The 12,500-nt window shown below is 36.9% G+C and overlaps 1 protein-coding gene across 4 annotated transcripts in view; it reads left to right on the top strand.

Moving 5' to 3' along the window:
* FAT1 (FAT atypical cadherin 1) overlaps window positions 1–12,500 on the top strand; it is a 369,065-nt gene that overhangs the window by 239,822 nt on the left and 116,743 nt on the right. For all 4 annotated transcript variants that reach the window (XM_053703897.1, XM_053703899.1, XM_053703898.1 and 1 more), the window contains exons 8-9: window positions 6,409–6,684; window positions 6,778–6,988. In XM_053703897.1, the coding sequence (XP_053559872.1) occupies window positions 6,409–6,684; window positions 6,778–6,988 (487 nt within the window). The remainder of the gene's footprint in view (window positions 1–6,408; window positions 6,685–6,777; window positions 6,989–12,500) is intronic.

Raw genomic sequence — 12,500 nt, 5'->3', positions numbered from 1 at the left:
GTATCCAGGTATAAACAGCATCTGTTCACCTGCCATATAAGATAAAACAGAATGGAGGGGCGCCTCATGTGTGGTATCATCTATTAATTAACAAGTCACAGAACTATTGCCAAATGGGTACTCACAAATTTGGAGAGCACACTTATGTGCTGGTAGGGGCGGGCTGCAGAATTAGAAAGGTGTGACAGCTCACCCACTTGAAGGCGCTCTTGGCGTAAGATGGTGGTGCTATAAGGGAGACAAGAAATACGGGCACCACATGTGCAGACTATTAATGGTACAACCACAACAGATTCCTTAATATGGAGGGTACTCACATATTCCAAGAGCACACCAATGTGCTTGTAGAAGCAGGCTGCAGATTGGTAGAGGTGTGGCAGCTCACCCAAACTCTAGGTATCCTGATATTTGTATGATAATGTGTTCCCTCAAGTGCTGGGCTGGTCTCTCATAGGTGAACAATGGCAGATGGTGGGTAGAAATGAATCCACTCAAAGGATAAAAGATATATCCAAATTTATTTAAAAAAGCATAAAAGTTTAAAAACAACAGCACAATGATTGCTGATGAGAGTGGATAACAGGGTGTCCAATAATCACCCAAACATGCTAAACGGTATAGGTCCAAAAGATGATGAAATAAATTCCAAAATAGAAGCAGCAAGTGTATAAAAAAAGCATATATTTATTAAAAACAAAGCGACGCGTTTGCCTCTAAAAGGGCTGTTTCCTCAGATGCTGTTTATACCTGGATACAGTCTGCTGGGCGACTGAGAGGTTCCAGCCTGCTGTACACAAATATATATAATTTACACATATGCAAACCAAGCATGCATACTCATACACACACAAAAATATATATATATATATATATATGTTGTTGGTTGGTGTGTGCACTCTCACCATCTATATGCAACTGCCAGGGTGCTATCTATATGGTGAATAGTTTCAAAGGTCAAATAAGCACTCGCTGGACTTCAGTCATACAGAATAAAGAGTGCTGTCACTGATGACTGAAGTCCAGCGAGTGCTTATTTGACCTTTGAAACTATATATATATATATATATATATATATATACACACACACACACGAATACATGCACACACATATACAGACATGCATAGCATAATATATATATATACACACACACACATACATATACACACCTATTCTCCGTACTCATATACACATAAACCAGATTTAATGTGTGTTAAAGGCACTCTGTCTTTTTGTGTCCTTCAAAACCTTACATGTATCTCTTAGACTGAAATGGGTTGTTTGTTCCTGAATCTGAGCAGCACATTTTTAAATTGATTGCAAAATGAAATTAACATAAAATTTATTGTAAATGCTATATATTGTAAAAACAGAAAGGTGCAATATTAATTGCATTTAAAACTGCCAAATTAAAATTGACATGCATTGCTCAGACATGGTGAGTATGATTCAATGCAAAAGGTAAACCTAATAAATATTAAGTCATTTGTATTCAGGGGACACAAATTAGACTTCGTATGTGTAATAGAAAATGTGTAAATGTGAAGTCTTGTGTGACAATGACCTGCACTGTATAGTGTATATGCTAATGTTTTAATTGGGACCATTCACTACTTAGCAGTTTGTTATCAGTGTTACTTGGGCAGAATTGTATCTTGTTAAAAGTACATAACATTAAAAACATTAGCTGCTCCATATTGATAATGACCTAGAGCAGGGGTGTCCAAACTTTGCTCTCCAGAGGTTTTGGAACTACATTTCCCATGATGCTCAGCTAGATAAAATGCTGGCTGAGCATCATCGGAAATGTTGTTCCAAAACCTCTGGAGAGCAGAGTTTGGACACCCCTGACCTAGAGCATAAAATAGCTCCAGGAAAGCCTCTAATGTTCCCCCCACAGCCAAAAGCAAATGCATAGCTTCACTCCAGTACCATATAATATCGTACAAATAATCCACAGCTATTAACCAAAACAGGACAACCACAAACGCTGCCTTATTGCTTCATGAACATCTCTTTCCAGATGGGACAGTTTTTATTACTAAACAATGGAATCCCAGAGTTCCACAAACACACACACTAGGAACCACTGGCTTAGACCTTTATGTGGATCACCTCGCTATTTTATTTTGGCAAATAGTATCATTTAATAAGTAAAATAAACATTCTCTAGAGAGGAGCACACAAAAATGATATCAAAAGTTTTAAACTGTACCCCTTGGTTAAAAGATTGTTGTGTTAGTTTTAGAATCTTTTTTTTATGTTTATCTTATAGATGCCTTTGTTTTATTTAAACTGTCTTTGTTTTCCATAAAGCAGGCGTTTAACAAATGAACAAACAATAATGTGTAATTATTGTTACAGATGGTGCTGCAAGCTGCTGCACCCTAAGGCATATCAGCATATCTAAGATGAAAAAAGAAGCCATTGTCTTGTGTAAACAAAAAGGGAGATTTAATTATCATCATGTTTATCCAGTCCATATTCCCCAGAAATGACAATACCCATTATATAGAGGAAAATCTTAAAGGGACAGGAAACCTCAACATTTTCTTTCATGGTTTGAATAGAACATACAATTTTGAGCAACTTTTCAATTTACTTCCATTATCAAATTTGCGTCATTATCTTGTTATCCTTTGCTGAAGGAACAGCATTACACTAATGGCAGCTAGCTGAACGCATCTAGTTAGCCAATCACAAGAGACAAATGTGTGTAGGCTTCAATCAGCAGCTAGCTCCAACTAGTGTAGGATATTATTTTTCAACAAAAGATACCAAGAGAACAAAGCACATTTGAAAATAGAAGTGAATTTAAAAGTGTCTTAAAATTACATGCTCGAGTCTATCTGAATCGTGCAAGTTTAAATTTGACTTTCCTATCCCATTAATACTGACTTTCATGATATATTGCTCTAACATACCTCTAAAAGTACATACTGGGGTAGATTAATTAAATGCCGGGCGGACATGATTCGCTGTAGCGAATCATGTATGACCGACATCGCTAAATGCCAACAGCATACGCTGTCGGTGTTTAACATTGCACAAGCATCTCTTGTGAAATGCTTGTGCAATGCCGTCCCCTGCACATTCGCGGCCAATCGGCCACTAGCAGGGGGTGTACGATCGGGATGAATGCAGTCTTACGACCGCTGCTTTTTAACTTCAGTTTCTGGCGAGGCGGAGACAGCAGCATCCGCTGCTTGTTAAATCTAGCCCACTGAGTTAAATAAAAAAACTACAATCGTGAGCTATTATTTGTACAAACTCTAGATTGTCTCATATTGTTCTAGGCTTAGAATCTATAACAACCTACTTATTATGGGTACTTGAACTGGTCTCATATTATACTCAGCTATGTTACCTAAAACTCATTGTAAGTGCCATTAGCAGATAATGTATTGCAGAGTTCTAGTTATTGTAAGGCTCAACAATGTCCTTTAGTTCACTGAAGAAGAAAGAAGTATTCTAAGTATACTGTCTTATATCCAGCAGATTTACTTGCTAGTTTATCTGCCTGTTCATGAGAAAGAAATTAATTTCTGTGCAGGAGAAGTGGTGATGAGACTTTGAGCCATACAGGGCCGTACTTTGGCTTCATTTTCCACTAGCTACTAATAATATTACTTATAGAGGCATTAATCACTAAATATATTTATTGCACCCCCTCCTTTTAATTATAGTTGCCACCATTTTGGAATATAGGTTCTTTTGTCACACACACACACACACACACACACACACACACACACACACACACACATATAAATAAATAAATATATATATATATATATATATATATATATATATAAGTTTGTTGGACAACCACTGCTATTTATGTAGAGTTGCCCTCCCCCTCCCTCTTTGTGGTTACAGCAGCCACTACTCTCCTGGAAGGTTGGGAATTTGTGCCCATTCAGCCAAAATAAACTGCTGTGCCTCCTTCATTTAGTTTAAATTTACCTGCCTTTGCAACATTCTCTTCAGTGATTGGTTATTGAGACAATCACATTTACATCTCTGCATGATTGGCCACAGCAAACGAGGCCTGGTACATGAATTCCAGGAAATCTGATGGATGTGGCCCTGAACTCCTCTTGTGCTTATACAATGAGAGAGTTAAATTATATTAAAACATTTTTTTTTTTTTTTGCAATGCAATATTTAATTGATGATATATGCTTGGAGTTTAATGTCCCTTAAACCTAATAAACTCACCTGTTTGCAAGATGAAAGGCTTTCAAATGTTCATCTGTTTGCATTGTCAGTGGGTTGGAGTTGGATGATTTATGGGCTAAATACATTCAGACATTTTATGTGACTTGACAAATGGGGTAAGCTAGATAGGCCTAATAGATGATGATCTAATGTTAAACCCTTTTATCTTTATAAATATCACATGACACAAGTATCTTTCATATTTATAGAGCAGATTCAGATTTTGCTTAAAGTGAAAACACTGCACTTGAAATGCACCTTGAAAAGTCAGAATTTATAAACAAGTAAGCATTGTACATGTGCTTCAGTAGATATGACAAATGCATGTATTAAATGCTGAAATTATAAATTCATATTTCACAAGCTTATCTACTTTGTGTAACAGGTGTTAAAATGTTTTTAAATGAAATAAAATAGTTAATACCACAACATAAATAAATGTATATTTTTGACATTACACTGTTAGCTGAACTGATAAATTTGCACATATTGCGCCGTTAAACTATAGCAGAGTTGGAGATATGTCCTTGTTTAAGGATAAATGTTGAAAACATATTTCTGTATTGAATGCCTGATTTATAAGTGCATTTGAAATCTCACAGCAATCTATGATGGCCCTGCACTTGTTCATTAAACACACATAATGTAATCTGTCAAGACTCTTCCTTTTTAAACAAATGCATATTTTCTATTTGCATATGTTTTAACGCCTACCTTTCTTCCAATATTTTACTGAACCAATTTTGCCCCCCCCCCTTTTTTTTAATCTCCCATCTACATGAAAATACATTATGTAGATAAATATACCCCATTTAAAAATTACCTTCCCCCACCACAAAAAGCATTTTTTCTTTAATTTCACAGACGTCATTTTGATTGGGTAAATGTTAGAGATAAGATGGGGTTTGTTTATTGTTTAGATTTTTCATTTAGTTAGATTTAGTTGGTTTTTAATTATATGTGTTATTACATCAATGCATTTTACCTAGGGAAATGTACAGTGTTTGTTGATTCTATTAATGACAAATGCTTCATATGTTTGTGTGTGTTTTTATTGTAATAACCAAATCTACTATCAGACCAGGAAAGGGATCTATTGCATTTCATTTTTTCAAGTATTTAAAGGGACAGTCTACTTTATTTTTTTATTGTTTAAAAAGATAGATAATGCCTTTACTACCCATTCTCCAGCTTTGCACAACCAATATTGTTATATTAAAATACTTTAAAACCTTTATTAAACAGTATGCGATTGTAATATCAAATGTTTAATTATGTGTAGTTAAACAACTTTGCAATATACTTTCATTATTTATTTTGTCCCCTTTTCTTGTAATCTAACTTTTTTTTTTTTTACATTTCACTAAGTTTCTAGAATTAATGTACGCCTCCATGTCTAAACTTAAGTTTTAATCTTATCTCACCTTTACACTTATATCATTAATATTTAAACAACTTAATATAATGGTAAAAATAAATCTGCATATTACTTTAAAGAGACATATAACCCACATTTTTTTCTTTCATGATTCAGATAGAACATACAATTTTAAACTACTTTCCAATTTACTTCTATTATCAAATGTTCTTTGTTTTCTTGATATCCTTTGTTGAAAAGCAGGAAGGTAAGTTCCAGAGTGTGCACATATCTGCAGTACTATATAGCAGCAGTTTTGAAAGTGCTGCCATCTAGTACAAGACCACTAGATGTCAGCACTATTTCCTGTCATATAGTGCTCCATACATGTGCACGCTACCTATCTAGATATTGCTTCAACAAAGAATAACATGAGAACAAAGCAAATTTGATAATAGAAGTAAATTGGAATCTTTCTTTTAAATTGTATTATCTGTCTGAATCATGAAAGAACAATTTTGGATTTCATGTTTCTTAAGGCAAATCTTTTCTTTTAATACATAATTATGTCTAACTTGCATTTACTATTTAATATCCCTTTAAAGTCAATGTTTTGTTTATTAGTAGGACATTTATCATGTTATATATTTGTCAAAAATGTAGCCTTTTTTGTAACATATTTGAAATCTTTGTAGAATTCTTGGAAGAAGTTTTAGAAACAATGCTTTTCAAAAATAAAAATATCACTACTCTACTCTGTGTAGTGACTTACATGTTGGGGTTTATGTTGGTAATAAACTTTTTCTTCCTTTTTTTCTCTCTAAACTATTAGGTTCTTATTAAAGTCATAGATACAAATGATCACAGACCAGAATTCTCTACCTCAAAGTATGAAGTTCTTATTCCTGAAGATGTTCAGCCAGAGACTGAAATTCTGCAAGTCATGGCCACAGACAAAGATGAAAAGAACAAGATGATTTACACTTTACAAAGCAGCACTGACCCCGTTAGTCTTAAGAAGTTTCGAATTGACCCAGCCACAGGTTCCTTATACATTGTTGAAAAATTAGATCATGAAATACTGCAGCAGCATATTCTTACAGTAATGGTAAGAGGTTATATCATTCATTTTCATCTGTATTAACAACCACAGTTTTTTGTCTGGAAATTAAGATATATGGACATTGTGATCATTTTTCAGGTACGGGATCAAGATGTTCCAGTCAAGCGCAATTTTGCCAGAATTGTTATTAATGTTACTGACACAAATGACCATGCCCCTTGGTTCACAAGCTCATTTTATGAAGGCCGAGTTTATGAATCAGCTGCTGTTGGCTCGGCTGTGCTTCAACTCACTGCATTAGATAAGGACAAAGGAAAAAATGCTGAAGTTGTTTATTCTATTGAGTCAGGTAGGTGTTACTGATAAGAAAGTTTTACTGCTTAGTTACAACTATAAATATTTTCAAGGGTTTGTCTCACCTAAAATTAAACATTCAATATTGTATCTTGGGTTGCCCAGGGAGTCATCAACTATCAGTGTTTGATTACCTGTAATTATTGTAATCTAACATTTTTATGGTTATTTTAAAAGTATAGTATACTCTGCTGAACTGGTAGAGCAATTTCTGGCTGCTGTTCACTTCCCATGATAAGAATATTATTTCCAATGTTTAAGCTTTAAACCTCTGTTCCATTAAATAGTCAACGTACCCTATTTCTGATCAGACAAGAGCAAAGCTAAATATTACATTTTGGGATTTTTGTGCTTGACAATTGGGATGTGAAGAGGAAATGTTTTCTTTTAAATGACACAAATACAATTCCAACCAAGATTTACACTATAATAATAATTTAATAAATAATTTATATATGAAGTAGGGAAATACATGTAGATATTGCTTATTGGTTAGAGTCTGTCTCTAAGTAGATGCCTGTTTGTGTGATGCATGAAAACTAGTTTGTAGGTGCTTTGTTAGCTGTTAGATAGTGGAACGGTGGATAGGCAGATCATTTATTTGACACAGTATACATTTTTTACTGGAAATCAAATTGTAAATGTAGGAGTTGCAGTGTCTTACAGCTCCCAAGAGGGACTTTATGTGTTTAAAAGAAATGTACAAGTGCAAAAAGAAAATTCTCTACTATGTTGGAGCATTTTACTATCGCACTGTTGCTTGTATAGAACTGTTTTTAACCCCTGCAAAGGAAGACATAATTAAAGTTAGTTCCATAATAGTAATGCGCTACTGGGATACATCTGGTGAGCCAATGACAAGATAAATGTGTGCAGCCACCAATCACCAGCTAGTTCCCAGTAGTGCATCGCTGCTGCTGAGGATTTTTTCAGATTTTTTTTCAGCAAAAGATACCAAGAGGACAAAGTAATTGTGATAATAGAAGTGAATTTAAACGTTTCTTAAAATTACATTCTCTATCTCAATCATGTATCCATTCATTAAAGTGAAGCTGTATGTCTGTTCCTCTTTAGAGTCAGAAATCATCCAATCTGATATATTCAAAAAGACTTCCAGAATACATTTCTTAAAGCAACACTTACTTCTTTATTCTCATATTCTTTCCAATATATAGTACACATGTACATATATACAAGACCAACGTTTTGGCCCCAACATGGACCTTTTTTTTAAACTTTTTTTTTTTATATTAAAGGGACATGAAAGCCAATTTTTTTCTTCCATGATTCAGATAAATGCAATTTTAAACAACTTTCTAAATTACTTCTATTATCAAATATTCTTTGTTTGCTTAGTATCTTTCGTCGAAAAGCAGGACGTAAGCTCAGGAGCGTGCTTGTGTCTTTAGTACTATATGTCAGCAGTTTTGCAAGGATGTTATCCATTTGCAAGAGCACTAAATAGCAGCACTATTTCCTGCCATCTAATGCTGTAGACACCTATCCAGGTATCTCTTTGACATATAATACCATGGGAACTAAGCAAGTTTGATAATATGAGTAATTTGGAAACTTTTTAAAAAATGATGTACTCTGTCTAAATCACGAATGCAATCTTTTAATGTTATAAACTGGAAACTAAAATAGAAACAAGAGAAATACATAGAGTGAAGCATTTCATCAACACAGAAAAACATAATTTTACTTTGGAATGAAATTCTCAAGCACAAACATAAAGGGCACATTTAGCAACTTCTCTATTATGTGACCCCCTACTGGGTCAAGTCTTATTATTTATTTATTTTATTATTATTTTTTTTCTTCCTAATGGGAAAGAGTCAACAGCCGCATTCATTACTTATGGGAAATAAGAACCTGGCCACCAGGAGGAGGCAAAGACCCATCAGCCAAAGGGCTTAAATAATCCTCCCACTTCCCCTATCCCCCAGTCATTATTTGCCTTTCGTCCCAGGAGGTTGTCAGAGAAGTGTCAGAAGTTTTTTATTATAATTCAATTTATTTTTATTTTTTATTAAAAGAAAAATTGTCTCTTATGGAGGGTGCTACCCTTCAACACGAGGCGGGAGTTTTAAGTAGTCCTGTCAGCCTCTCGTGGAGGGCCTGGGTGAAAGTGAGAGTCCGGAGATGCAGTGGAAGCTTCCCCTGCGACACCATCCCGACTCGTATTCACAGCTCCTTTTCAGCAATTGGCGTTGCCGAACTTTGTTTCGGTACCTGCTGTCCTCTTTCAAATCCATGGTGGAGGCGATGCTACTATTCGTCACACTTGAAGGGCCGTGTTCCTGATCCACGGCGGGATTCCGGTAAGATCGTTTCATTTTATTACGTTGCTGTAATGTGATTTGTTATGACGGTTCAGTATGGGCCTCATTGAGGCACCTTCTGCTTCAATCTAGGAATCAAGGGATTATTTTCTTTTTGCACAAATACTTCATTTAGACCTGAGGGTCTGGATGTCAGAAGCGCTTGGGCTGGCCTGTGGCAGTAGTTCTGCTTCAAATAAATGGATTTCCAGCCTCCAGGATGCAATAAAATGACCTTTATTTTGCTTCCACAGGGTCCATAAACAAACAACAACGTTTCAAACCACTACAGGTTCTTAATCATGTGACATGATTAAGAACCTGTATTGGTTTTAAACGTTGTTGTTTGTTTATGGACCCTGTGGAAGCAAAATAAAGGTCATTTTATTGCATCCTGGAGGCTGGAAATCCATTTATTTGAATCTGTATTGGGACCTGGCTAGTCCTATCCTTTGCCACAGGACAAGAATACACAGGTGCTGTTTCCCACATCCATAATTGAGTAGTTCTGCTTCACCATAGGGCCGGTGGTGTCTCACTGTAGTCCTTTCATACTTTGTGTGGTTATGGCATTTCAAGATGCTTTTTGACTCATGGTCATTCTCCAGAGCACTGGGGACCAGAAAGAAAACACGCAGAGTGTTTCTTACTAGTTCAATTTATTATTAGCATACACAGCAGTTATATAGCAGTATAGCAGTCTCACATCACATGAGGCTACAGGAAATGGAGGAAATGAAGTTAGAGGAAGTAACTTTCTTATGCCCATATACGTCTATCTGAGAAACATGGTAAAGGAAGTTGTTGGGGCTGCTTGTTGTATTTCAGACAATCATATGAGTTTCAAACTACCCTCATGTGTCAGTTTCAAGTTACCCACTAACATAATATACCCATCAGTCATTGTCTAGTTTGAATGATCCGTGGACTCTTTAGGAGTCTGGCACAATTTTGAGGGGATATGTGGCGTAGTGGTTAGCTCTATCGTTCCTGCAGTAGAAGGTTGTGGGTTTGAACCCAGACATAAAGATCCTTCCTTCTGATCTGAAGTATCCTGGTGTCCGCTATCCTTCTTCAGCAGTAGTTGTTTCTAAGGAGGTGTTTAGAGGTTTCTTCGCCTCTGGGAGCTTTTATGCTTGGTTTGTGTGGTTCACCTTTTTTTTTCCCCCCGTTCTGTATTTTAGTCTCCTGACTGACTGGCTTAGGGGGCTCAAGAGATTGACTCTCAGAGGTTGGGATTCTTGTCACCCATTTCTAGGTGGTTCAGGGTTCTAGTCGTCCTTTTTCTTAAGTGACTGATTAGTCCCCCTTTTTTTTTTCTTGAGTGGAGGTGTGTGCCGGTTGTTGGCCGTTGTGGCCTGTTGGCTTGTCTGGCTACCGGTCAATTGGATGTTTTTGAATCACAGCACTAACCCTAGCTAAGTTTATAGACTGTGTGGACAATGATGCGTTGGCGTACAGGGAGTCTGCTCAGGAGCAGACTTGAAGGATTTGGCAGTCGAATCCGGTTACTGTTATCTGCTCCTCGGTTGCTAGTTAACTTGGCTGCTTGTTAGCTGTTTTTGGTACTACTTGGGAATCCTCTGGGGGAGTTGGATCCTTGGGTTCCTTTTGCTGCCAGGGATTTGATTGGAGATGAGGTTCTGCTGCTCTGTGGAATGTAGGAGCTGTGCTGTCTTGGTTGCACAGAAGCAAGGTGGGGTATTCTTTTTATAGGAAGGGCTCCACTTCTTGCTCGCACCTCTAGCTTCTCCTTTATGTCCGGCATCTTTTTCATTTATTTTTTCCATCTCTGGATTTAGTCCTTGCTAGTACGGCACCCTCAGTCTCCTGTGGTCTGGGGTGCGGGACTGGGTTTTGTTTTTTTCTGTTAACTGGTAAGGGTTTTTTCACTTGGTGACCAGTTTTTCATAGGAAGTGCCATTGGTCCCTGCTGTTTAGCTGGTTGGGCGCTTACCGGTCCTTGAGATCTGTTTGTTCTCTTCTGTTTTTTTTCTCTTGCATTCTGCTGCAGTTCCAGTCATTGGGACATGGGTTAGAGTACGTCTGTCAAACCGAGTTGGGTTGTCTTTTTGACGACCTGGGGGTTCCCTCCTTCCGTTAGGTTTGTGTTCGGGAATGGTTCGTCGGGTCCCCTAGTTGGTTGAAGGGCTGCGGCTGGGCGGTTGCCTTGAGAGATAGTGTCCTTGGGGTCTGTGATCTCGATTACGCCTATTCGTGGTGACCATTCAGGTTCTATAACCTGTTGGTAGATTTGCGTTTTTGGAGCTGCCTCTTTTTCAAGGGGTTCTTGTTCCCTGTTTTCGGACGAAACAGGTCTTTTGGTTTTGGGAATGTGTCTTTTGGGTGGTGCCTTCATGTGGTCCGCCTCTTACCCTCCTGTTTTGGCATTCTGTGTCCTCTTGGCTTGGGTATAAATTTCCCATAAATAATGAATGCGACTGTGGATTCTTTCCCATTAGGAAGAAAAACATAAATTATGCTTACCTTATAATTTCCTTTTCTTCTGTGGGAAAGAGTCCACAGCCCCCCGCACATTTTGAAGCGTTGTTGTTTTCATCTTCTGGCACTCTTTCACCTTGTTGCTTCTTCCACTATTCCTTGTTCCTTGGCTGAATGACTGGAGGATAGGGGAAGTGAGAGGAGTATTTAAGCCTTTGGCTGGTGGGTCTTTGCCTCCTCCTGGTGGCCAGTTTCTTATTTCCCATAAGTAATGAATGCGGCTGTGGACTCTTTCCCATGGAAGAAAAGGAAATTATCAGGTGAGCATAATTTATGTTAGATAGTGAATCTGCCCTCCAAAATACTGCACACAGGCTGTAATGCTACAGAAAGTATCCTGCTGTGCATAAGTTATTTAACACTCTATCTGAGTGCCATTTTCCAATAATACGAAGATGACAAATAAGATGAATATTCCTAAACTGACACATAAAATAAAAAAATATCACTATTAATTATCACATCAGAAATTCCCCTGCACATACTGCTGTCCTCTCTTATTTTGCTGCATTGGAAGTTTTCTATTAAAATACCCAAATTATAGTATTCTGAAAAAGTATTTTGAGTCTTAAGTGCTGTAGAGTTGTATATATAATTAATAATGCTATCAGTAGCCATACTTGGTTATGGATAGTAAATTTAAACAATTTGTATTATATGCCCATTTCAGTTTGTAAAGAT

The sequence above is a fragment of the Bombina bombina genome, chromosome 2, assembly GCF_027579735.1.
Source record: "Bombina bombina isolate aBomBom1 chromosome 2, aBomBom1.pri, whole genome shotgun sequence".
NCBI classification, from domain to species: Eukaryota; Metazoa; Chordata; class Amphibia; order Anura; family Bombinatoridae; genus Bombina; species Bombina bombina.
This window is presented reverse-complemented; position numbering and strand designations above follow the sequence as displayed.